This window comes from Oenanthe melanoleuca, chromosome 5, assembly GCF_029582105.1.
Source record: "Oenanthe melanoleuca isolate GR-GAL-2019-014 chromosome 5, OMel1.0, whole genome shotgun sequence".
Lineage (NCBI taxonomy): Eukaryota > Metazoa > Chordata > Aves > Passeriformes > Muscicapidae > Oenanthe > Oenanthe melanoleuca.
The window spans coordinates 4259345-4285642 of record NC_079339.1 but is presented as its reverse complement, the minus strand read 5'-3'; the positions used below and the strand labels follow the sequence as shown (position 1 = coordinate 4285642).

The 26298-nt window shown below is 37.6% G+C and overlaps 1 protein-coding gene across 1 annotated transcript in view; it reads left to right on the top strand.

Moving 5' to 3' along the window:
* Positions 1 to 506: 506 nt before the first annotated feature.
* ANO3 (anoctamin 3) overlaps positions 507 to 26298 on the top strand; it is a 125527-nt gene continuing 99735 nt past the window's right edge. The window contains exon 1 of the mRNA XM_056493625.1: positions 507 to 808. Within this exon, the coding sequence (XP_056349600.1) occupies positions 634 to 808 (175 nt within the window). The 5' untranslated portion in view covers positions 507 to 633. The remainder of the gene's footprint in view (positions 809 to 26298) is intronic.

Below are 26298 nucleotides of genomic sequence, written 5' to 3'. Positions count from 1 at the left end.
GTTGTTAATCCTCCTACACACATCCCATACAGTGCCATGGGTGTTCACTATGGAAATGTAGCTGATGCCAGGATGGGTTGGGATGCACTGGCTCCCACTGGTCTTGGCCCCTCCCAGCTGGGAAGCAAAGTGTGAGTTGGACTCTCAAAGTTGGGAAGTGCACAACTGAGCAGACATACAAATGTCTCTGCTTTTGTTTGTCCTTGCTGCTTTTCTGGCAGCTCTGAGGAAATGCCATAGTGTGGTTGTCACTGCAAGAACAGAAGAACTCTTTAAAGTAGTAGTTTTGTATTTTAGAGATGCAATATTTATCAGATGCTCCAGAGCTGGAAGAACAGCTTCATGGAAATAGAGTTTCTCTGTCATTGATTTAAGAAAAAACAACAACAACAACAACAACAACAACCCAAAAACCTGAATGTTCTCCACTGTTAGAGTCTGGGTTTGGTTTTTTTGTTGGTTTCTTTTTTGTTGTTGTTGGTTTTTTTTTTTATTATTTGTTTGGGTTTTTTTGTTTTTGTGTTTTTGGTTTTTTTTTTATTTAGCTTGTGACAGAAAATTATTTTCAGACTGCAAGCTTGGGCGAGCTGAACTAAAACTCTCTTCTCCTTTTATTCAGTTCTGCTTTATTTAATGTCTACTGAAACCATCAAAATGTCAGCTGTTGTAATTGAGCTGGATAAGATTCCATCAGATGAGACTGAGAGCAGAAGGGATCCCAAGCCAGATTTTAAGCAAGGCAAATCCAGTCACTCTTGTGCTGATTATCTTGGTTTTGAACTTCGCTGCTCGCGCTCTGCACCAGCTGGTAAGCACGAGTTTATACACCTTACTTCCTCCAATCTGTGTCTGCTTACTCATGGAACGTGTGAAAATTAAACTGCAAGACCCTACAAGGAAAACAGGAATTGTTGCTGTCATGCAGGCATTATAGGAATTAATTTTTAGTTCATGAATGGTTAGAAACAAATGATTGTTTAAAAAGGATCTGTGTCTCCTGAGCCCTCTAGCACAGGGGGGGATAATCCAGGAGACCTTGGCATTACAGGAATATGAGCTGTCTGTGGTTTTTGTGTGAGTTACAGCAGTCTGAGCTGCTGCTCTGATAAGAGACTTTGCAAAGTGTGTCTGTGAGCTGAGATCTCTAGTGCCTTGTGGCTCCTTGACTGGTTTTTCTTCTGGGTTTTTGTCATATGTAAAGTGGGAAATGCATATTGCTTGTTTTTATATTGGGCAGGTGTTATGTACAAGTAGAACAAGTTCACAAAAATGTCTATTTAAAAAAAAAAAAATCATAGTAATGAATAACACAGACTGTAGCTATATAGGATTGCCTAATGTAACTGAGGGGACATGCCTGCAGTTGATTGATGGAATCTCTGTTAATCCCTACATGTCCTCTTAAGTATTGGACAGTTCTTCTTCTAGAAAACATCTTCTGAGAATGACTACTCTGATTTCTTTTGGTCTACATACATATTATGACTTTCACAACTCTCAAATAATTTGATTTTCAACATGTTTTCGCTTGTGCAGAACAGAACACATACTTAGCAAGTGGAGAATATCTGAATGCAACTGACACTCTCTATCCTGTGATTGGCTGAAGTAGGTGAATACGTGAATCAAATTATAATATTTTTAACTCAGCAACAAATACTTGGAACATTTTCTGGTAATAAATTCAATTCTTACACATTAACATGTCCAAATGATTGGGATCTTCCTTTTCCAAGAAAAGCAGATGACTTGTGCTTTATCTAATAGAAATTTTCTAATTTCTCTTTCTCTAAAACCTTTGGTAACTTTTGTAAAACAGAATTTTCAAAGTCGATGGACTTCTGAAATTTTCTCATGTATGTCAGCAGAGATTGTAAGGTCAGGAATTAGGTGTCTGTCTGTTCCCCTGGGATTATTAATTATGGAAACTATTACATAATTTTAAAAGTACCTCTTCTACCCTATAGCAGTGTGACTAAAGAACTTATTCATGTGCTAGATGATGTGCTGAGCTCTTTTCCTTAAATGACAAATGAAGCTTCTTGACCTGTCTTGTTGATAAAGAATTAAATGAACTTTAAGCATAAGCAACATACTGTTGTTCAGAATTCTGCATGAAGGAGGTAGTCATAAAACACACTTTCTTTTGATTCTTCAACTCAAAAAAATTCTTTTATTTTAAAAAGGATTTGTCATGTGAGTATTTGTTGCAAACACAATTTCATATTCCTGATGCAGAAACAGTGCTAACAAACATCTCTGACAAATGTTTTGTCCGAGTTTGGAGATTTTCTTTGTTTATATCTTTGCATCATGAGCAGAATCAAACAAATACTGATGCATTGTCTCAGTGTTTTGGAGTGTTATGAATGATCACTTAAAGGAAATGCCATATAATTTTCTTGCCTTCTAAAATTTTCCTGATATAAAATATATATAAAATAAATAAAATATATTTATTTTACCAGCCTTTAGGGAAGCTCTTTGGAGTTTATAGTGCTGTGCTGTGTTGGTTGAAGTCTGAATGGAGAAATATAAATGAGTCCTATTTGGCTTCCACCTGTCTTTTCCTAAAAGGAATTTCTACTTGCTCAGACATGGCTATTGATACAAAAAAACAGTGCTTAGTTGATGGACTACAATGATGGACCCTATTTCTTTGAGTAGACTATTTACCAACAATGCTGCTTGTTTCAAGCAATGGTAACTAACAGAAATTTTTCCCTTAGGATTTATGTTGGTTGGTTTATTTGATTGTTTTATTTCAAATGTTAATATGAAGATGTGCAGGGACTCCACTTCCACAGCTGCAGCCTTGGGAATCTTGTATTAAGTGTCAATGAACTTTGCACTTTCAACTGGATTTTTTTTTAAAAGAATTTTTAAAGGACTCATAACATTGTTCATATTACAAACAAATGATAGGTGAAAGTATGTAAGCTATGAAAACAAAAATACTCAGTGTTTTCCTACAGAAACACTGTGACAGGGAACACTTCCATGTTCTTCTATTCAATTTGCCATTCACCACATTATTTCTTTTGAGAGGCCAATTGTTTAAAATTTATTGTACAGCATTTGTCATATAAGCCTTTTGGTATATGAAGCAGAGAATTCCATATAGGGAGATTTTACTTGAGCTTTCCATGCAGCACTGATGTGCTGCTACTTTTAAACATAAGACCTACAAAAATTGAACACTGACAAAGTTAAGTGGAAATACACTCTGATGCTCAAGAAATGTTGCTGGGACAGGAAAATATTAACCAGATTTTTAGCTTGTTTTATTTTCAGTTCTGATGCAATTACCACTCCTGAGGTCAATTTTTTGGGGATCTGTACATACATATATCAAAATATACTGGAAATTAATAACACTAGTACAAAAAACAAAAGTATTGATAAGTTCTAAGTACAGAGTAAAGAGCTTTTTTCCATGTTATTGAAACCTTTAGGGGTTTATCACTTGCAGAAAAATAATGAGACATTGGTTCAAGAAATGAAATGTGCTGGTTTGGCACTAAAGACAACCCAGGAAAGTGATTTTTTGTGCAAGGAGCAGTTAGGTTTCTTCTGTGTCTGACAAAACCAATCAGTGCAGTTTCTAGTGGTGTTTCTGCCTGGTTGAACCAAAACCATGAGAAATGTGTAGCCAAGATCAGCTGATGAATGCCCCAGGGGCAGATCAGAGACTGTTGCTGGCTTCCTTGGTGCTTGGATTACATGGGCTCTGGATGACAGCTTAAACAGAGCAGTGACATTTTAGATACAGCAGGTGACGTGGGATTGGTAGGGACTGGCATTTAGCAATCTTTAAAAATCAAGCTCATCTTGATTTTTAAGATACTTATTCTGCAAAGAAGAATTTTTAATACTATATATATGTGTGTGTGTGTGTATAGATAGATATAGATATAGATATAGATATAGATATAGATATAGATATAGATATAGATATAGATATAGATATAGATATAGATATAGATATAGATATAGATATAGATATAGATGATATAGATGATATAGATGATATAGATATAGATATAGATATAGATATAGATATAGATATAGATATAGATATAGATATAGATATAGATATAGATATAGATATAGATATAGATATAGATAGATATAGATAGATATATATAATGAATGCAAGTGCCAAAGCCACATCAGTTTGTCTTCACCAAAGGAAAACAGGCTGCTCCAAATATAGATGTAGAGAACCATTTCTTTGTTGTACTGGCAAGAGTAGATCTTCCTCCAAGGCCTGGTCTAATTGGTCTTCACTCTTCTCACAGCCAGCAAAGCTTGTCTGAATATTGCAGATGTTAATATTTGTGTAGATTTGAACCTTATTATCTCTGATATTTGTTTGCACCTATTTGTTTTTGCCTTTAATGTGGTTCTTTCAGTGCTGAGTTTTTCGTGGCTCTGTGGTGAATGCAGGTGAAGATAAAGGGGGAAGAAGAGAATATCAGTTCATACAGGGTTGGAAACTGGGACACAAATTTATGCAGTATGTTCTTGGTCTTCATGCTGGCAAGAGTCATCCTTCTTGCTCCTGAGCCTAAAGATGTACCATGAGCTGTAACTGGAAGATGTATTGCTCTTTGGCACTCCCCTCTGAACTAAAATAAAACTAATAAAACACAAAATGAGCCTATGTCTAAAGAACAATTCAGTTAGCAGAGAGGCCTAACATGCTGAGGCATTCACCTCTGCCCTGGGGTCATGGCTTCTATCCTTACATGGCTTGGATAAATGGAAACTGAATTGAATATAAAAATCTAACTCCTTTTCCCAGGGGCATCATTTCTCTTCTGTGCACTTCCTTCATTTAATGGGATACTTACCTTCAGTGGAGAATGGGGTTGTTCAACAAACTCAGAGAAAAGACACTAATGGCTTATAATAGTGGATTTTATTTCCCAAACTATCCCAGTAGCAATAGAAGTAAGTCTATGTAAAGAATATGTTGACCTCAGAGATCAAACTTTCCTTGATTTAAAATGTGAGGTCAGTACTTGCAAAACAGATGAGTGCAGACTTGGTAACAACAGTGAAAAAATGGAAGCAAGAGTGAAGTGTGAGCACTCTTCTATAGCTCAGTGTGTCTTACACTTGCAAAGCCTGAATACAAGTGAAATACTTGTATTTTACCTGTTAGAAGTGGGTCTGCATGCTTAAGCCCTTTTTACTTGATTAGTGAGCCTAAATTGATAAGCAGGTCTCCAGTATATCAGAAGATGCAAAATGACTCAGTGTAGATGGGGAGGTCACTGAGGAATTTCAGGTTTTTTAAAAGTCTTGAGTTATATGTCTATATACAATTGTAACAACATATTTTAAAAAAGCTGGTCTGAAGCCTGTGAGCATTATAAGTAGAATAGACTGATGGCCATGAATCAAAAACTTTGGTAAACAGAGGATACTCTGTGGTGATGCAGAATATAGTTGTATTTCAGGTTTGAACACTGAATTAACTGTAAACTCTGATTGCTGTGTCTAGACAATATGCATTCAGGAAACAAACTATGTAATTTAGTACTTTGTATAGAAGTTATTTCTTGCAGTGTTAGAAACCCCAAATATGGGTTGTTTCATTATTCCACCACCAAAAATGTACAGAAACTGTAGTAGACTTTAAACCCTTGTGATATTTGTATCAGCATTGTAATATTATCTATGTTAATTTGCTTTAAAAACCCAAAACAATAAACTAAGAAAAAAAATTTCCTGAAAACACAAGTTTAGTAAAATTTAGAAAGGATATCATGGGAGAGAGAGAATTATATGGAGCTAACTGTGCAGGGAGCTGAATGTTATAAATAGAAAGTTCTGAGTGGTTCTGGAAGACACAAGTGTCTTTTTCCCAAAGTACATGGTGAGAAAGGATTTGGCTGCCTCAGTCCTCAAATGTGATGTTTTGCTGGTAAAATAATAAATTTGGAATGGTATACTGAGGAGTTATGTATTTATAGATGCAGAAGTATTTGTAAACATTTAGATCTCTCATTTAGATTTTTGCTCCTGCCTCTGTGGGGGAGAGGGAAGGCAGGGTGCAGTCACTGGGATCCAACTACATCAACCTCTTGTGGCAGAACAATTATATCAAAACCATATTGGCTGTACTGGCTGTATAGTTTATGGAATCAAGTAGCCTCAGCCTTCTGTTCAGAAGATTTGACAATTTCAGATAATTATTTCTAAAATTCATATATTCTTTTGTGTATGAAAATAAAATAGCTAGCACTTCTAAACAGCACCCTGAATTACATCATGTATCATAAATCTCTTAAGTAAGCAATAGTCTTCCTTATTCTGCTTCCACACTTTTGTATTGTACTGCAATGGGCATTCTGTAAACTCAGATTGTAGTCAGATGCTAATGTTAATTATTTTAAGGTGTTGTTAACAAGAAAGGTAGTAAATTGTTTAATTAATCTGATTTGAAGGCACATAATGATGTATGTTGATCAGTCCCACCAGAGCACTGAAATGCTGCTAATTTCTACAGTGCCTTCTTGAATACCTTGAAAAAAATTTTATCTGGTGCTTACTTTTAGAAAAGTTCTCTTGTTAGCAAAGTCTTCTTTTGGTAGGTGCATTCACTGTACTTTCCCTTTATTTGTTTTTCTACCATTCTTTTCCTGATCTAAAAAGGAATAACAGGCCAGTCATAGTGGGCACGGCACTGGAACTGTGAATAAAAGGTCTGAACTGATTTTTGTTTTCCCTACCTAGGCATTGAGAAAGAACTAAATATCAGAAATTAATGAAATCACTAAAATAACTTGAATCAGTTCACATTTAAGCTTTTTCTCATCTGATTTTGACATATATATTTGCTCTTTATATTATACAGGTTTTGACTTTGACACTCAAAATATATCCAAGGAAAACACCCTTGTAGAAGTAGTAGTTTCCTCAGTCTTTCCTTCACCCAAAAAACCACTGTGCTGAACATGAAGAAGGGAATTAATGAATTATTTAACTGAACCACCATCAAAATCTCATGTTGCCACACTCTAGGTTCCCACTGTCTGATCCTCTTTTGTCCAAGGATGAGACATACAAGGTCTACAAGTTTTCTCTTCCAGGATCCTGGCTAAGGCAAGCTCTGTTAATGTGGCTTTAAAGAGAAAAATACTAAGGGATAGAGGTTCTTGCCCTGTCAGCTTTGGCAAGGAAAAATGCTTTTTTTTTTTAATAAACTCAAAGCATTTTTGACAGAATAAAGACTGGATTTAGTAAAACCAGTCTTGCAGAAAGGCAGTTTCTGAAGTATATAAATCAAAGTACAATTATATTGACCTGTGTGTTTCTTAGAAATATCTTGCAAAATCCATGAACTTTGGAAGTATTCTCCCATAAAATAAAAAACTATGGGAATAGAATATGAATTTTCTAGGATGGTTGGGTTTCCTGCTCTTTGAGACTCTACAGAACACTTAATATGAGTTGCCAGTTGTTGCTGCTCACTTCAATTGACTAAACCTTCTAGAGAGAAAATTGGAATAATTCAGGAATAAGGAACTCTGTCTCCATGTTTATGCACCCCTTTTATTTTTCTTTAAACAAATAAAAACCTAAGACATAAATCTTCTCAATTCATAGATAATCAAAATAGATTGAATGATGTTTATTCCAAATGTTGACATCTTATTGTTCTTGAGAGTGATTTTGCCTTGTCCTCTGACTAATTTAACTAAATGATGTAACAAATACTCAGGGGGTTTTACATTTTTCCTTCATTTCTGGAAGAATGCAGTTTGCACATAGTTTTCACACAGGATATGACTGGCTTGCTCACTTACCTCAGGAAGGAAATAGCAAGGGCCACTCAAACAAGTACAAATAGTTATTCTTAATTTATTTATGGACATCTTGTCATCCTCAAAATTCACAGGCAATACATTTCTGGCATGTTCTCTTTAATAATAATTGTAGAACTAAATGTGATACCTAATACTTTCATTTTTATAAAATTTTGTTTTCTGCTGTTCTAATTTTGATTTAGATATGCTTTCCTTCTGAATTCTTTTGCTTTGCTGGGAAAAGTAAAGCACAGAAAATGGGGAGGTCTGGGAAGGAACTGTCCTTCATAACCCAAAGGAATTCCTATACAGACAGGGCAGAACCACTTGTTTGATATCCTGTTTTGGCAACAATCAGTAAAGGCTACCTAAGAGGAAAAAGTAAACAGGAAAGCATGTTGTTGGTCAGGTTTCCAGGTTTCTGGAAATGTCCTATCCCTTGACCCAACTCAGCAGCACTGAAGTAGTGCAGGAGCTGTGGCACCCAGCGTGAGGAAATGAGCTGCCCAAAATGCAGTTTGGTCCCTGGAGGATGCTCCCTGTCCCTGCCCTCACCCAGTGCCAGCCTGGGAAAGGTGCAAAAGGAGGCTGGGCAAGAAAAAGACTCTGCAACTGATCATTTTATGATCAGCCCTGAATACCCTGATAACTAGCACTAGGAATTTGACTCATAATCTTGTTTTCCCATTTTGTCAGCAATGTTGATTCCTTTTTTTCTAGGTATCTCATATTTTTCAAAGTTTAACAAAGTCTGTTACTCGCATTTTTTTTTTCACAAGAAGAAAATATTCTCCTCTTCCTTTTGTTTTAGTCATTATAAAGCACTTGAAACAATCTTCCTCTCTGCTCAAATCCCTAACTTTGTTCTTGGCCTTTGCAGAAAAGTAAATTTCCTCATCTGCCCATCAATATTTTTGGTTTCATTTCATTTGGGACTTTTCACTTCACCTTACTTTTGTTTTTTTAGCATCAGTTTTCTCATTCATTTCCACTTTTGAAGTGATAATTATTTTTAGGTACAATATATTTTAAACATTTTCTTTCTTAACAGCAGTTTAACTTTCAGTTGCTCTCAGTACCTTAACATTTATTATGCCACTTTTTGAATACTCTGATTTGCTTCTCATTTTGAGACTGCAACTTTTTCTTGTGGTGCCAAATGGACAAGTTTCCACAGGAACTATAAGGCTTTGTGCTAACTTGGGCTAGAAAACAACTGGACCTTAAGTTTTGACTTCCTTGTTTACTCTGCAGCCCTTCCCATCTGGCCCTTTTCATTCTGTTTCAGGGCTACCAGTAAACTCTGTGTTTGTTATCATTTTCACATTTAAAAGAGAAAGAGCATAACTGTGGAGACACTCTATTCAGGTCAATATTTGTAATTTTGCAATTCCTTTCAGATTATCTTGATACCTTAAAGGCTGAGTTCTTGTTCTTCCTGCAGCAGGTACTCACATATTACAAGATTCCTTCTCAATGCAGGTCCTTTGGCATGATTTTAGTAACCAGAATCAGACAGGCAGAGTAACTGGCAATGCTTGGGATGGTATACAAACCTAGGATTGCTTGTTCAATTTCTACTAATCAAACAATCAGGTGTGATCATTACTGAGACTGGAGTTTACAGTATTTTAACATAGAAATCACTGTCCTACACTTGCACTGAGAGTAACTTACAGGGGTGGTCTCTGTTTCTGCTTGGTTTAGAAGTAAGATTGGAGCAAAAGTTAACTTTTTAATATTTTCTTCTTTTCTCTTATTATTGCAGCTTAACCTCTGCAGCCAACTAAACACCACACAGCCTTTCACCCACTCCCCCACCTGTGGGATGGGGGAGAAAATCCAAAGGACAAAAATGACAAAATCTGAGGGTTGAGATAAAGACAACTTGATGGGTAAAGCAAAAGCAGTGCATGCAAGAAAAAAATTTAACCTTTTGGATGCAGAGCTGGGAATAAACACTGTCAAATATGTCAGGATTGCATTATATTGATTAGATTTTTTTCCATCATTGGCTTTCAGAAATGAAAGGAGTATGCTCTAGAAGAATAGGAAACAAAAACCTGTGGAAGAAATGTATTATTTTTACCACAGTAATATGAAACACAGATATGATATGGTGATCCAGCAGCAAAAACCTTTTCACTCTTCACTTTGAAACTGTACATATATCTGAGGAAGAATTCCAAATAGAATCAAATCCCAAATGCTGCAGAATGCAAATGTTTTATCTGTTGCTAATATGGTATTAACAAAAATAAAATAAAACTGAAGGCTTAGAGGTACCTGAAGAAATAAATGCAAAATATGGTTTCAGAAATGTAGATTGTATCAGGAAGAATTCTTAATTTCTGCTGTTTAAAGTTAATTTCTTCACAAACACCATGTGAGACAACTTGGAGAATAAGAACATAAAGGAGATGGACAACCCAACTTAGTAGAAGAAATTTAAGTGCTAAGTTACAGTGAGAAAGAATGACTGTTGCTAAAATGGGATGTAATGTTATGTAATGTCTTAGGTATTTATTAATTACATAGTTTACATTGAGCTTAAGCAACATGCAGAAAAGTGGTGGAGTGTCAATGCTGGAAAACAAGAGGAAAAGGAAATATCTATTTGAAGCCAGTAAATCTGCTCTTGACTGCTCTCTTGCACTCACATGCACACGACTGTGACAGTTCCTGTATTAAGGAAAATGCATTTTACAAGGTGGTTTTGGGCAGCTCAGTATCACTGGACCTTTAGCTGGTCCCTGGAGGCCCTTACACATCCCATGGAAACATTACTGCAAAGGCAAAGTGGTGCAAGAAGGAAGGTGCTGCAGGGACAGGGGTCCAAGAAGCAAACCTTCAGGTTTAAATATATTTGATCACAGATATTCGATCAAACCACCAATGTAAATTTTTTGTCATCAATTTGGCCAGCAGTTCTTTGAATCACAGAGATTGCTTTCCCACTGGGAATTTTTCTGGCTCCCTCTTGCTGCCAGAGAGCAGCACTGTGCACTGCAGGACCTCACCAGCCTTGATTGTGTTCTATTAACCAATTCAACTTACAGTAGATAACAAGTGCTGGCTGAAGCTTCATCTTATTTAACACCCGTGTATCTAATGCTCCTAAATGGTGGCTTCCAGCAATGTGATGGACAAATGAGAACTCAAGAGGGTGACAGTTCTTAATTTTGTGCTGATAAACCCTTACAGTTCTGAAAACATGAATATCCTTCCTGTGGCAACTTGGAATAAAATGTGAGATCAGTTTATCTAGAGGGAAAAAGGAAAAACAAACTGAAACTCAAGCTCAAAACAAACAAACAGTGGAAACTCAACATCTTTTTCTTATCTGAGGTTTTTTTCTTTTATCCTTTTTTGAAGGTAAAGCAGAGCAACATAAGAATAATGAGTCCTTACCTATTAATAAATTTCACAGCGTTAGCTTTGTTTTTCAATAAGACTTTTTGGGAGAAACTAGGAATATGATTCTATATTTGAGTCTAATATACCTTTCTTCAAAACAAAGTGGGATTATTTTTTTTTTTGGCTGAAAAAATGAACAAGTTCTAGACTAAGGGCAAGCTACAGTTCTGGTATTCCTTAATTAAATGACAATTTAAATCAATGTTAAACTCGATTGTGGTTTACAAGGACATGGCAAAAGGCAGAATCTGGTTGGCAATTCTTTGCTGGCTGAAATTTTTCTGGGATTTGGAAGTTTGTTTTCTAAAAGGAGGAAGAAGTGCTTTATTAAAAAACTTATTTATTGCAATAATTGGTTTCCTGGTTAATGTAAATTGATTATAAATTGTTATATTTTACCTTTTATGCTATCTTCTGTCTTTTGAGTGCTGTCTTAGTGATAAGAATCATATTTTAAGATGCCCAGTCATCAAGAGGACTCAGTTCTATTTTTCAGAAGAAGTTTCAATTATAAAACTTGGCTTTTAGGTTACACTTCAGTGCACAGTTCTGTAACTTCTAATATTCCATTTGTTACATGAGGGCAAATCCCACTCTTCTTTTCTTTGCAACAGTCTTCCTGTACAAAAGTTATAATTCCACAAATATCTTTGCAACTTAATTGAACTGCATACAAGTATGTCTCTTGAAGCAATACAGATATTTTCAAAATTTTAAAAGGATTTGAGAATTTCTGGTGGTGCACAATTGACTTTCTTGATTGCAAACTAAATTGTCTTTGGAAATATTTTGGGCAGCAGAAAAGCATTTTTCACTATTTCTACTGACATAAACTTTTTTTTCCTGTCCAGTAAGGCACAAGGCAGTTAGAGCTTATTCTTTTTCACCTATGCCTTTAAGTTCTGTATTTGCTCATATAGTGTGAATTATGATGTATTTCTGCTTGCTGTTGTGAGTTTTTGTTTTTGTTTTTGTTTTTTTTTTTTTAACAGAGTTAAATTGTTGAAAGAGGAGCTAGGTGGAAGGCTGTTACTTTATTTGACTACCTTGAGATTGTTCTTTTGGCTTTCTCTCTTCTCTTGCTTTGGAAACATGGAAGTGACATAAGAAAGTTTGACTGAGTGACACCTCAGCTGCTGCTCTAGTCCTTATTCCAGGAGACACTTTGAGCAGATGTCACTATCTATTTTCAGGTTTCTGGAGTCAATGGGGAACAAATGGTGGAACTAGTTAAAAAAGTATCTTCCTCAAGCCCTTCCTTCCCAGATGCCAGAACAAAATAAATAAGAATTGCTCTTGCTGGGGTGTAGCTTAACTTGACTTGATAGATGTCATATTTCAAAGACCAGACATGTCAACAGTTGATAAAATGCTGTCTCTACTTTTCAAATAAACAGAAACATGTCTCTGTTTAGCTCTGGAAGGGAAGAATAGAATACAATTAACAGTTTATGTAATATATAAACCCCATCTTAGCCTTTTAAACCTAAGCTTGCAAACTGTCTGGAAAACTTTTCAAAAAATTATATGCTTTCTTTCACATCATGTAGAATGCATAGATAGTTTTATGAGGCCACTGTTTTCTTCTTGCCTGCTAGAAGCCTGAGCCCAGAAACTGACCTGCTGAGGCTGCAAACACACAGGACCTTGCCTGGCACAGCCACTGTCCCAGTGTCACTAGTGTTCCAGCAGCACTGTGCCCCAAGGACAAGCTCCTTTCCTGGGCTGGAACCTCTCTCCTGGAAAAGCAGATTGCCTCTTGGTGCCATAAGAATACTTAGGGTGAAAATATGTTTTGCTACAAACAATGCCCAAATCTATCCTTGAATGGATTTTAGATGAGACTCAACAGACATGAATAATGCAGCAGGGAGTGGGTGATGATTAAAGCATTACAAATGCTTTACCCTGCCATCTGCTATTGTTGATACTCTGCTGGCACCATGACTTGCAGATTCCTGCACATGCTGCCTTTGAGAAGATGTGTAAATATTTGTCTCTGCCATTATCATTAAAAGCTGTAAATATGTTTGGGAGGAAGAGTATGACCAAGATCAGTCATGTGCAGAGAAAAAAAGAAAATCAAGATCTACTAAGAAATAATCTGTAGCTGTTATCTACTAACACTTACAGCTTTGACAGTTTTTTTGCTGACCATACTTGGTGTGTAGCTCTTGCTTATCTCTATTTTTTAAATGAGATCACATGAACTTCAATTTATATTATTACACTTCCAGAAAGTGCTGTTCTGAGTTAATAAAAATGTCTGTAGTGTCTCTGGCTAAACCAAACATAGCTGTTTACACCATGGAGTAAGAAATGGGTTTTCACAGTCCAGGGTGCAGATCTTATGTTTTTGATTGTGTGAGCCATTACGATGACTATACTAATTAATCAGAAATAAACAGGAAAATGTCTGGTTCAGATAGAAAACATATTTCCAAATTGCAGTTTTATGATCTGTTCTGCTTCATGTCCAGCCTTCTGTCTCAGAGTACAGGTGCTCCTCAAGGCTTGCAGCTGGCAGGGGGTGATGCTGCTCCCATGGATCCCACTTCTCCAGTCTTGGACCAGCAAAGGGACTTCAGCTCACCCCAAAGCAGCTGAAAGATTACTGCTGCAGCTCCTTCAAGCTAGAGAAGGGAAAAGCTTTGTGGTTTGACACGGGCCAAACACCAGGCACCCACAAAACCTGCCCATTCACTCACTCTTTCTACAGCTGAGCAGAGGAGAGAAAATTTTACAAAGGGTTAATGAGTTGAGATAAGAATCCGAAGAAAATGTTCCAAGGGCAAAACAGGCTGAACTTAGAGATACCAAGTGAATTTAATGCTAACAAAATCAGAGCAGGATAATGAGAAGTGAAATAAATCCTTAGAAACATCTTTTTCCCCAAGCCCTCCTTCCTTAGCAGTGACAGCACAGGGAGGCAGGAGGGGTTTGGTCAGTTCATCACCCAGGGTTTGCTTTTCCTTGCTCAGGGAGAGAAGTTGTTCCCTGTGAGACTGTGGGGTCTCTCCCAGGAGAAACAGCTCTCCATGAATTCTCCAGTGAGGTTCCAATCTCATGAGCAGCAGTCCTCCCAAAACTGCTGCAATATGGGTCACTACTACATGGGCTGCAGTCCTGCAACACAGGCTGCCCCAGACTGGGAGCAGGTCCCCTCTCTCCACGGGGCCTCCCACTGGATCAGAGCCCCCTCCAGGCATCCACCCACTCCAGCCTGGACACCTCACCATGGCTGTACATGGATCTCTGCATCCCCATGGATCCCATGGGCTGTACATGGATCTCTGCATCCCCATGGATCCCATGGGCTGTGGGTGGATCTCTGCATCCCTGTGGATCCCAGGGGCTGTACATGGATCTCTGCATCCCTGTGGATCCCATGGGCTGTACATGGATCTCTGCATCCCTGTGGATCCCATGGGCTGTACATGGATCTCTGCATCCCCATGGATCCCATGGGCTGTGGGTGGATCTCTGCATCCCCCATTGATCCCATGGGCTGTACATGGATCTCTGCATCCCTGTGGATCCCATGGGCTGTACATGGATCTCTGCATCCCCATGGATCCCATGGGCTGTGGGTGGATCTCTGCATCCCTGTGGATCCCATGGGCTGTACATGGATCTCTGCATCCCTGTGGATCCCATGGGCTTTGGGTGGATCTCTGCATCCCTGTGGATCCCATGGGCTGTACATGGATCTCTGCATCCCTGTGGATCCCAGGGGCTGTACATGGATCTCTGCATCCCCATGGATCCCATGGGCTGCACATGGATCTCTGCATCCCCATGGATCCCATGGGCTGTACATGGATCTCTGCATCCCCATGGATCCCATGGGCTGTACATGGATCTCTGCATCCCCATGGATCCCATGGGCTGTGGGTGGATCTCTGCATCCCTGTGGATCCCATGGGCTGTACATGGATCTCTGCATCCCTGTGGATCCCATGGGCTGTACATGGATCTCTGCATCCCCATGGATCCCATGGGCTGTACATGGATCTCTGCATCCCCGTGGATCCCATGGGCTGTGGGTGGATCTCTCCATCCCTGTGGATCCCATGGGCTGTACATGGATCTCTGCATCCCTGTGGATCCCATGGGCTGTACATGGATCTCTGCATCCCCATGGATCCCATGGGCTGTGGGTGGATCTCTGCATCCCCATGGATCCCATGGGCTGTGGGTGGATCTCTGCATCCCCGTGGATCCCATGGGCTGTGGGTGGATCTCTCCATCCCTGTGGATCCCATGGGCTGTACACGGATCTCTGCATCCCTGTGGATCCCATGGGCTGTACATGGATCTCTGCATCCCTGTGGATCCCATGGGCTGTGGGTGGATCTCTTCAAGAATAAAATGCCTGAAGCATCTCAAAGAATATTAGAAATGTTAGCATGCATTATAGGGCTTAACTGAATACAGACCTAAGATTTTGTATAGCATCACAAAATAAGAGGATGAGGACAACTCAAGTCTTTTAATTGCTTGATTAATTCAGATTTAATACCAGCAATATTAACAAAGATGTAATATTAATGAAAGCTCTGTGTTCATTCATCTGGCATGATGAATCTTTGATGGTTTTTATAGAGAGGAACAATGCTGCTGTATCTTGTTAACAATTCTGGGCATGATTTTTCAACATGAAGTGTTTGCTTCTATCATTCAATGCTTTGCAGTGTCCTGCCCTTCAGGATTTTTTAGACTGCTGACTCAAACTGTGGTTTCAGATATCTAATTGAAGAAACTGGGAAACCATGCAGATCAAGTCAAAGACAGAATATCTCCAAAAATCGTTAATGTACATAGAAGAACTGTAGAAATAATTGTGAATACTTCTAAGACAATGCAAAGCTACCAGGTAGAAAAATCAATCTGTTCTATTTTTTGGAAGTTTTTCCCACTCTTCAAATGAAGAGATGCCTGGAAATGCTGACCTGGAACAGAGACTAGGCAAAGCAAAAGAAATAAAATAGGTATTTATTGAAAGGATTCACCTTGGGCAGGACAAGAGCCCAGCCAGGGCTACACTCAGGTCAAACCAAAGTGGATCCTGGTCACAAGTTTTTACATTTTTATAAGTTTTGGTTCTTCTGCATACTGGGATCAGTGTCCAACCACAGCCCCAGGCGATGAATTTTCAGTTCCCCTGGCTTGCCCCCTTCCCTTAGCTGTTGATTATGCTTTTTATGTACCAGTTGTCCTTGATTCTCCAGTTAGCAAGGGATTGTTTTGTCCAACTACCCAGTGAAGAGAATTTACTAACACCTAATACGAAGTTTCAGAGTTACACACCAAGCAGCAGAGAATCTGAAAAATATAAAAGCTAAAACCCAAGGCATCAAAGCATATACTGTAAAATAAATTTTCCCATTAACTTGCCCAAAATCTTAATATGAAGAAGCACACTAATACAAAAAAATTTAATTGATGAAAACTTGGTACTTCCCCTGTGTTGGGCTATATGCCATCTAATGACTTTTACAAATAAAGATGTATTTTAAAGAAGCAAAATCAAATCACAAATACCAAAAGGAGCGTTACCCTAAAAGTTTCCACCATCTCTTGGTATTTGAAGGAACTTTTATTGATATCCACAAATACTCATCTCTGTCTTTGAACACATGCATTATTTTAGCATTATTTTCCCACAGCTCCAGAAAACAGCTGCTAGGTCATCTGAGACTCTCTTGGCACTGACCACATTGAGCTTCCTGAGAATAAGAGAGACACAGAACTGTGGCAAGGAGGGGCACCCAGGGCTCTTCCTTTAGGCTTTTTAAATGCTGGCTTTGAAGGTATGGCACATTGGGGTTGGGGGCCTTTTAGAACCAGCAATATTTTGAGTTTCAACACGTTCACATCCTAATCTGTCGCCACAAGGCACTATTTCAGATCACTTAATTTTTTATGACCTAACAAATTCCAATTCTCTTGTCCAAGGTGATGCAGGCTCACTGTCCTGGAAGGTCAGCACTTTCCCCAGGGCAGCCTTATGCAAGCTGAATGGAAATGTCCAACAGGTGGCTGCTCTCCCCATTTCCATGATGAATAATTATTATTTCTTAGGTCATGTCTTCATTTAAGTAAGTTCTTCAGTATTTTATTTGAACTTTCCATTTTTGGAGGTTTATTGTAATTCTATATAAATCTATGTTAATTCATCTCATGGGCTACAGCAGAATTCACTGCCTTGAAATATATTTGGTTTTTATTGTTGAAATAGAACACTATTGGCACTATTTGAAGCTACTCAGCAACAGATACACTGCACCATCAAAATCCAGCAACTTATACAAAATAGTTTTGCTTATGCAAATATATTTTCCTGTGGCATTTCAGGGGGTTTTTGGTTTGTTTGTTTATTATTCTAGGGTTTTTTTTAATTTTATTTGCTTTGTAAAGTAATTGAATAAAGAGGATAACATTCATTCAGGGTGTTAAATTGTATCAAAACACATGCTGAGATCCTTGCACGGGCTCCCTTTCCTAGTTATAAATAAACTTGGAGCTCCCTCTAGTGAGAGTTTAAAATACAATTTTTTTCTCTCATTAGGAAGTTTAGAAGTAAAATCAAATATTCCATTAGTCCATGAAGTAAAAGTATATGAATGAAATTGGATAATTATTTTAGATAATTTAGGAAGTGGAAACATGTGGGAAAATTTCCTCTGCAGTTTTCTGTTCCTCACCTCTCAGAATGTTGAAACTGCTCTCCAGACAGTGCATCTCCCTCATTCTTTTCATTGTTTTCATTGACTATTGATAAATGAGTTCCACAGCTGAGGTTCAGCTTGGGAATCACAAGCAATTTGTTTTACTCTTTTGAAGTATGGTATTCCAATTTGGGTAAGTAAGCTCTATTTTAGACCCAAATCATATCTCTCCCATCTCACTTAGAGGGAGAAATATCTGGTTATGCCTATATGTAGTCTTTTTTTTTTTGTTGTTGTTTATCTTGTCAACATCCAGAGAGCCTCCCAAAAATAAGATACTCTCTATAATAGGAAAGATTTGTACTTTTTCTATGAGAAATTGCCAGTGCTTCAAAGTCCTCATGAGCTAAATATAACATAGATAAGACCTAGGGAAATATTGTCCTATGGTTTCCACTCTTTTTTCTTGCTCTTTGTAAACTACAGCCTGTGTATTTGGATCTTACTCAATTCTTCAGCCTTATAAGATGCAAACAATTAGCATGTCAGTGAGTGTGTAATCAATTTTGCTTGTAACTACAAATTATATTTATGTAGCTTAATTTTATTTTGCTCTCCAAATATGTCTTTCATTTGGTATATACAGGAAAAATGGCATTGGGAAGATGCAGGGGAGGTTTTTCCCAAGATATTGCATGCAACTTCAAAATTGGAAGTTAACTTCCTTTCTGGTCTAGCACCATGCATGGTATCAAGCCAGCCAATTTCTTGGGCAGATGTACCCATACCCTCCCCAGCCTAGCAGTGGGCATCCTCTTGTCTGTCTGGCTGCTGGAGCCTGGTGCTGCCAGAATGATTACACAGCTGAATGCAGCTCACACCAAGCACAACTCCCCAGGAAAACTTCCTAATGCCTTTGGCATGTACATACCAGTGCTTTTGCCTTAGCAAACTGACTGGGTGGGTGATAGCCAATAATTGAAAAATATAGAAGCTGCCATAGCTGTCTGTGATAGTGGGAGTACTGTGTCTCATACAGTGTAGAGGGAATCTCCCAGATTCCAGGTGTCTCCTATCTACAAGATGGGTTTTTGTTTGTTTGTTTTTTTGTTTTGGGGTTTTGTTGTTGTTTTTTTTTTTCTCCTATGGAAGCTATTCTGGGAGCCACTGCTGTGTATAAATTTTTAAATGTTTATCACAGCAACAATTTTCACTCAGCAGGAATAACGTGACATCAAATACCTTCTCCTGTGGTCACATAAATATTTAATTGGTGTGAAAGTGGCTTTGGGACAGTAGAGATTCAAATGATTTCTTGTACTTTCCAGAGCCATGATACTGGTGGCTGTTTGGTACTGGTAGACACAATTCCATTAACAACCAAGGAAAAGAGGGGAAAACCTAAGACTGAATGCCCAGGTGTGGGTAGGGTGCAGACAGATAAATCCAAGGCCAGGAAGGCTCAGAAAGGAAACATTTGAGGGTTTTTGAAAACCCTCCTAATATCCCTAACATCTTCTCTCTCCCCTGCTCTACTGATGGCTAAAACAGGGCTTTGTTAAGCCCTAGATAAGATAGGACTCACAGCTGGTCTGTGAGAGAGAGGGTAAATGAACAAGGGTTATTTCTGAAATGTATTCTATCAAGGCCATTGGCCGGGAGACTGAGAAGAGAAGAAGGAGAAGGAGTTAAGAGGGAAAGAAAACCTGCAGCTGGGAAAAGTATTTTTAGACGATTCTTGTGAAAAACAGATGTGGAGATGGGTTTTAGTTTTACACCAATGAATGTGATGTTGATCTATTGTGACCAATGAACAAAGTGTAAACTTTACAGAGTGTATAAAAGACAGCCAGCTGTTGTAATAAAGGGATATCAGCCTTCTGGAATGTAGTGTGTCTATTTGTACAGCAACACATAGAGGACAAAACTCATGGATCAGCATGCAGTTTTAAATTGTTCCTTGCAATTATTTGTGACAAGTAACTGATTTATCTGAAATAAATATAAACTCTGCAGGCAGTTGTAGCATGCTTCCTTTTTCCTGATGCCTCTCCCAAAAATCTGCATCTCAAAGCATCAGCATAAAACTGACAAGTGTCTCAAACAGTTATTGCACAGAGGCACCAGTGAGCATTTTCCTCCCACCATACTTGAGCATTATTTCACACTTATTATTTCTCCAGTACTGACAGAGTGACAGAAATAAAAGACAGAAAAAGGTTCAACCATCCAAGGCCACATTCCTTGTTTACCTCAGGTTCTCACCTGCTGCTCGGTTCTGCAAACACTAGTTCCTTTTTGCAGCATAAACTCTTTCCCTATTGTGTCTTCTTTCCTGCAATTCATCAGTGTCAAGATGAACTGATGTATGTTGCTACCATTTTTCCTGCCACACACCACCAGGGAAGAGGTCCAGATACATAATTCTTGCAGCAATAGGGATTATTGTCTTTTCTTGCATACTTTCCTAACAGGACAGGAATTTTACAGAGAGTATGATGTGATTTTTTTTTAGGGATATGGAGAAGAAAAGAAAAAGGGATGCCAGAGCTATATAACTTTTAAAGGAGCATTGAAAAACTGTGTAATTTTCAGACTAGATTTGTTCTCTTAGGATTATTCAGTCTTGGCAACATTTTGCTCAGAATATGAATATACTGTGCAGAAATGCAGCTGGAGAGCAGGGCTCAGAGCACTGCTCTACTCATGACTGAAGTGGATGTGCTAGGTTTGCTAGCTGCCTGTCAAGCCAAGGCAGAGCCCTGAGTGGGGAAGCAGAAGGTGTGCTTGCTGTGCTTTGTTTAAGACAAATCATGCAAGACAGTGTGTGCCTATGCTGGTCTGTACAGGTCTGCACAGCTCTGATTAAGTAATGTTACTTAGAAACACCAATCGTGTGGTTGTGCTGTTTTTAGCTATAGTTGAAAAGGTGTACACATATAGATGTGAAATATATATAGAAATATATATGTGTAATATATATAGAAATCAATAAATGGGCTCCATGCTTGCACAAAACAGGGAGTCTTGTCTCTTCACTATGCAAGTGGGGGTCCTGTCCCTTTGTTGATTGCAGTCAATACTATGTAGTGTTTTATAAGCAAGTTTTCTTTTTTCTTTTCTCCTTTTGCATTGAATTCTTCCATGAGCCATCAGAAAATACAAAATGGATTTGCAACCTTTCTTTACTCTAAATTTTACTTTTACCTGATTTCTCATACAACTTACTTCTGCTTTTCTTAACAGTCTGGCCCCATCTTTTGACACCTGCCCTTAAGGTATCTGTTTGCATTGATAAGATCCCTTCCTGTCCATCTCCTCTCCAGGCTAAATGGGCCTGTGGTAGGCTTATGGTGAAATTACTATTTTCATTTGTGCTACCTCTTTAAAATATTCTATTTGTAGTGGTCCTGCTTCTTCTCTGCAAGGACATCATAATTTATTGTCTTAAGCTGCAGCATGTCTAATTTCAGTTAAACCAGTAAACTGAACCTGAAACTTGGGTGTTACCAGTGATCTGCAAAGTATTTTCCTGAAGCAGCCAAAACCCTGACATTGCTTCCCTGAAGTTTGAAATAGATGGTGGTAGAATGGCTGATGCCTTCCTACTTTCCCCATGAGCTTGCTGGCTGGGGCAAGTGATACATTTGCTGAGTTTTATTCCCTTTTCCTCCACACATTCTGTACTGGGGACCTATCACTGAGTGCTCTGCTACAGAGTTTTGGGGAGCTGAAGGATCTGGTTCCAGTGACACAGTGTACACTTGCAACTGCGCAACGCATCAAATATTTCTGGAATATGCTTTACACAAATATTTCAAATAAATGCTTTGCCACTATTCTTAAATCTCTGAACACTCATCTTAAAGCCATCAAGCTCTTCTGTGGTGCTAACAGTGCATGCTTTTGAGATAAACAGCAAAACAAGAAGCATGTGATTGATGAGAACAGGCATTTTCCTTTTGAGAAACTGCAGTCCTCAGATTTTGACGACAGCTTAAAAAAGTGCTGTGCACCTCTTATTTTTAGATCAGAGAGTGAAATGATATCCATCGATTTGAAGAGAAAAGCTTTTTCGTAAATTTTAAAAGCATTAAAATGAATATGTGAATTTGCTGTGGGTGTATTGAGATTGACAAGTATCTTTCTGCTCTCGAGATCTTATTTCATCCATGTAGGTCAAAATGGTGCTGCAATAAGGCACAGTGCAGTACAGTCAGTCAGCTATGTCACTTCTGCAGCAGTCAGGAACACCCCTCCCTTGCAGATGGCTGAACACCACTGAACAGGTGGTTGTAGCACTTTAAACATGGGAAATCACAAAGCTACATACAAGAGAATTGATCTTTTTCTATTTTCTTTTTGTGACAATCATGGAAATAGAGCTGATGACTAATGTCTCCTCATGCACTACCAGCTCTACAATTTTCAATGCATGCAAATAGATTGAAATAGTTGAAATTGCTATTTTCTTACACAAGACCATTTAAAATAAGATTTTAATTACAAGAACACATTCTCAGAGTAACTGACATAACTTCCTAAGAGCAATGAAGCATTGTGTAATTAATCAGTAATTAAGTCCACATTAACTCAATAATATTTGCATTACAAAAATCTTGCTTTTTCTAAACATTTATAATGGGTATAATCCTACCTAATACAAAACAAAAAGTAAACTTTGAAAGCTGTGTCTGTACATATGCTATTATTATCTTAATTTTCAAACATCATCTTCAGTACAATTAATACAATTCCAATTTGGCAGGTTTGCCACTTCCTTCAGGTTGTAGAATCAGGTATTGAATAGCTGTTAAATTTATTTACATGAAAGACTTTAAAAAATGTATTTGGAAGTACAGAATTTTAAGTTAACCTACCAATTTATAGGTAAATAACCTGATAAATTGAAGGTATTATATACTTTCAGCTTTCTGTTAATTTGGGCCTGCAAGAAAATATAAATTAATGTAGCCAGTAGGATGAATTTTAGACTGAAAACTCAGCCTGAACTTAAACAGATGATAAAATCCATCTCTTCAGTACTTCTATGAATATGATATTCTGTCATTTGTGTTATATGAAATTAAGTTAATCAACTGTCCCTAATGAAGCAAGACAAAAGCCCTATGAACTTTATCCTAATCTTGAACTCCAATTCTCTTCCACATTTTTTGCTTCTCTATGAAACCAATCCCAACTCAAAAGCTAGAAACTATAAACAGTAGTGTTACAAATTTCCCATTAGGCTTGGTAATCCAAACTGTAGACCGTAGTTTTGGGAAGGAGCAGCCATTTCCCCTATTAGTCCATTGAAGTTGGATGGAATTTGAAAGTCACTCTTCCTTGGAGTAGACCCTGGCAGCAAACTGGTTCCCTTACCTGTCCCCATGAGCCTTAGGGAACATGCAGTACTGCATTGCTTTCACTTTCTGGGTTGCAAGTTCAACAAAACTGTATTTACTTGGTTTTTTCTTCATTTAAACAGAAATACATAAGCTATTTTAATTACTTGAAATTTTCCTAGATGTTGATAAATCATGAACCAAATTAAAAGCAATTTTTGACCACAAATATATTACATAAGAAAATAATACCCTGGCTGTGTATCAGTCTCAAGTATTTTAAAAATCTATATAAAATACCCCAGTATGGAACAAAGTACTGTATTTTAGCCCTGCAGTAAAAAGGCTGGGTTTTTTTTTTTTTTTGTCTTTTTATTTTTTCTTCTTTTTTTAGGTTTTTGTTTGTTTGTTTGTTTGTTTGTTTGTTTTTTTGTGTATGTTTTGTTTTGTTTTGTTTTGTTTTGCTTTTGGTTTTTTTTTTTTGTTTTGTTTTGTTTTGTTTTGCTTTTGTTGTTTTTGTTGGCTTTTTTGTTTTGTTTTGTTTGTTTGGTTTTGTTTTTGTTTTTAAATATTATATTATTGCACTTGGATAGGATGTTAAGGATACTCCTAGAAAACAATTTTATAAAACAGCATCTGCAATATTACTATTTCTTATTCTCTTATGCAATAGAATAATTCTTTGCAGTTCAACATATTGGCTTGCCAGGCCAGAAGGTACAATTCTAATTTTACTGCAAAACATAGTCTTTAGCACCAATGCTAGAAGGCAAGAGTCCTGTGGGAGCTTACCTGGTGTAGCCCAGCAGTCAAGTTCTGTGGTGGTGGAGTACAGGGCATTTCCTTCCCTCAGTATGTTTCTTCCAAAATGATGGGGAGGTGATTGATGCATGGAAAATACACAAAGCTTGCAGCTTGTTTGGCATCAGTCCATAAGACTGCCAGAGTGAATACATTCCATGTTTCCAATGGAAAGCTGGAGCCAGAACACTGTACCCAGCATGGGATTTTGCAGTCATGAAGAAATCTTGTAGTGCACCATGAGATAGGACCAAAGTTGTGTGTGAACATGTTGCTGAAGTGAAAACACTGTTAAAACACCCTGTCACAAGTTCACTGATGGTGCTGCAATGAAGAAACATGGATTAGGAAAAACGAAGTAATGTTTAGTAACTCCTTTTGCTTTTGAAGATGGTAGGTTGGCCAACAAAGAAAACAGGCATGTTGTGAGCTAAATCCAGTTAGCATATCAGAGCTCCAGTGTTTTACACATTAGAAAGGAAAGGTTTGACATTTCCATGCACTGACAATACCTCACTGTGCTGCCCACAGCTTAGCCTAATGTCTCTCTTGAACAACTTTGATCCTATTATTGCAATCCTGGACTTTCAGCTGTGGATTTTCACTTTGCTGTTCTGAGTTCCGGAAAAAAAAAAAAGTGTAGTGGGAAAAATTGTCTGTCCTGAATGAACTGTGCCAATAAATTTCACTTCTCCTTCTTGTGGCAGTAATGTGTCAAGCTCACAAAGTCTTGACATACTTTTTCTGTGTTGGTATGTGTGGAAATAGATTAATGACACACAGATAACGGGTTTCTTGGTGCTCCTTTTAATGCTGTTGTTTTGTGGGAGAAGGTAGAAAAATGCAGCTGGGAAAAAGAGCAGATATGTGGCCAAAGAAATCTGAATAATAAGAACTAAGAGATTCTACACAGAACTAGCTTGAAGGTGATGAAAGGCTTGGCTGTCAAAACTGTACTAAGCAGCAATAGAGAGTTAATCTCTAAATCAAAGAGCTGACAGCCCAGGAGACAAAATCATCTCAGAGAAAAGACAAGAAATTCTTCATAAATCTAGGAAGAAATGCCTAAATGGTAGCTTTTTAAAAAAACTGTAAATTTAGACTATGTAGCTAAGGACTATATCAATGTCTTGTTTCTAAAAGTATCTAGCACTGTAACTCCTGAAGCTCCTTGTATTAAGAACAGGATACTCAAGAACTATTTGCAGAATAAGTCTACACAATGAAAACAAATGAGATGATGGACAGTTTCATCACTGACAGTGATTTTTATTAGTCTAGCTGATAATTTTCTTCTTTACTTGAAAAATTAGGCTGCAATCAGAAATATATTGCAGCAGTTTGATAGCTGGTACTGCAGAGTTGGAGGAGAATAATCTTTCTTGGTGTTTGATTCAGATAGAATGTGAAATAAGAAAACTGAGATGTGTAACAGAAGACAAAAATATCACAATGTAGAAGTTTGCCTACCTGAAAAATTTGTATAAGTATGTAAATTGGATGCTGCTATTAAAAATCTATTGTCCCTCTTCACCTGTTTCTTGACATTAGTATTTTCTTTATAATCTTTTTGCATTATGATATAAGAGTTTTTAGCAATGGACATTTCTCTCATATTTTCACTTCTATATAGGCATGTTCCAAGGATTCCAGTATATACAAGGCACAAAAATGAGGAACTCTTTAGAATTCTAGTTTAGTTTTTGACCCAAATATTTAACAATAAAATTGAGTTTCTTTGCTGGGGAAAATTAAATTTTACTAAACGTATGGACTGCAAAGTTTCTTTCCTAGTTTCTTTCTTTCTTTCATGTTAGCTTGATAAATTAAACTGCAAAAGTAACTCCATTGAGGGAGATGACCAGGATGAAAACATGAACCTATAAAAGTAAACTATAAGCTTAAAAGTAAGTATGCAATTCCAGTAAGCTACAGAATTGAATCCCAAACACTTTATCTCAGTCAGAAAACACAGTCTGTTCCATGGATATAAGAAAATTCTATCTATAGCAAGAGAAAATGTGTCTTAAATTACCATAGAAATGAAACATTAAAATATGGAAATCAGTGAGATTTCAAGAGTTTGTTTCTTAGTAACATAAAGTAAAATCTTTATCATTATGTTGTTCAGTTTTTAAACTAATCTACTACACACTTTAGCATGCTTCAAAATCTGCTTTCTAGACCTTCTCCATAGTGACTGACACCCTCATGAGAGCTAATCAGTGTATTCCATGGAACAAG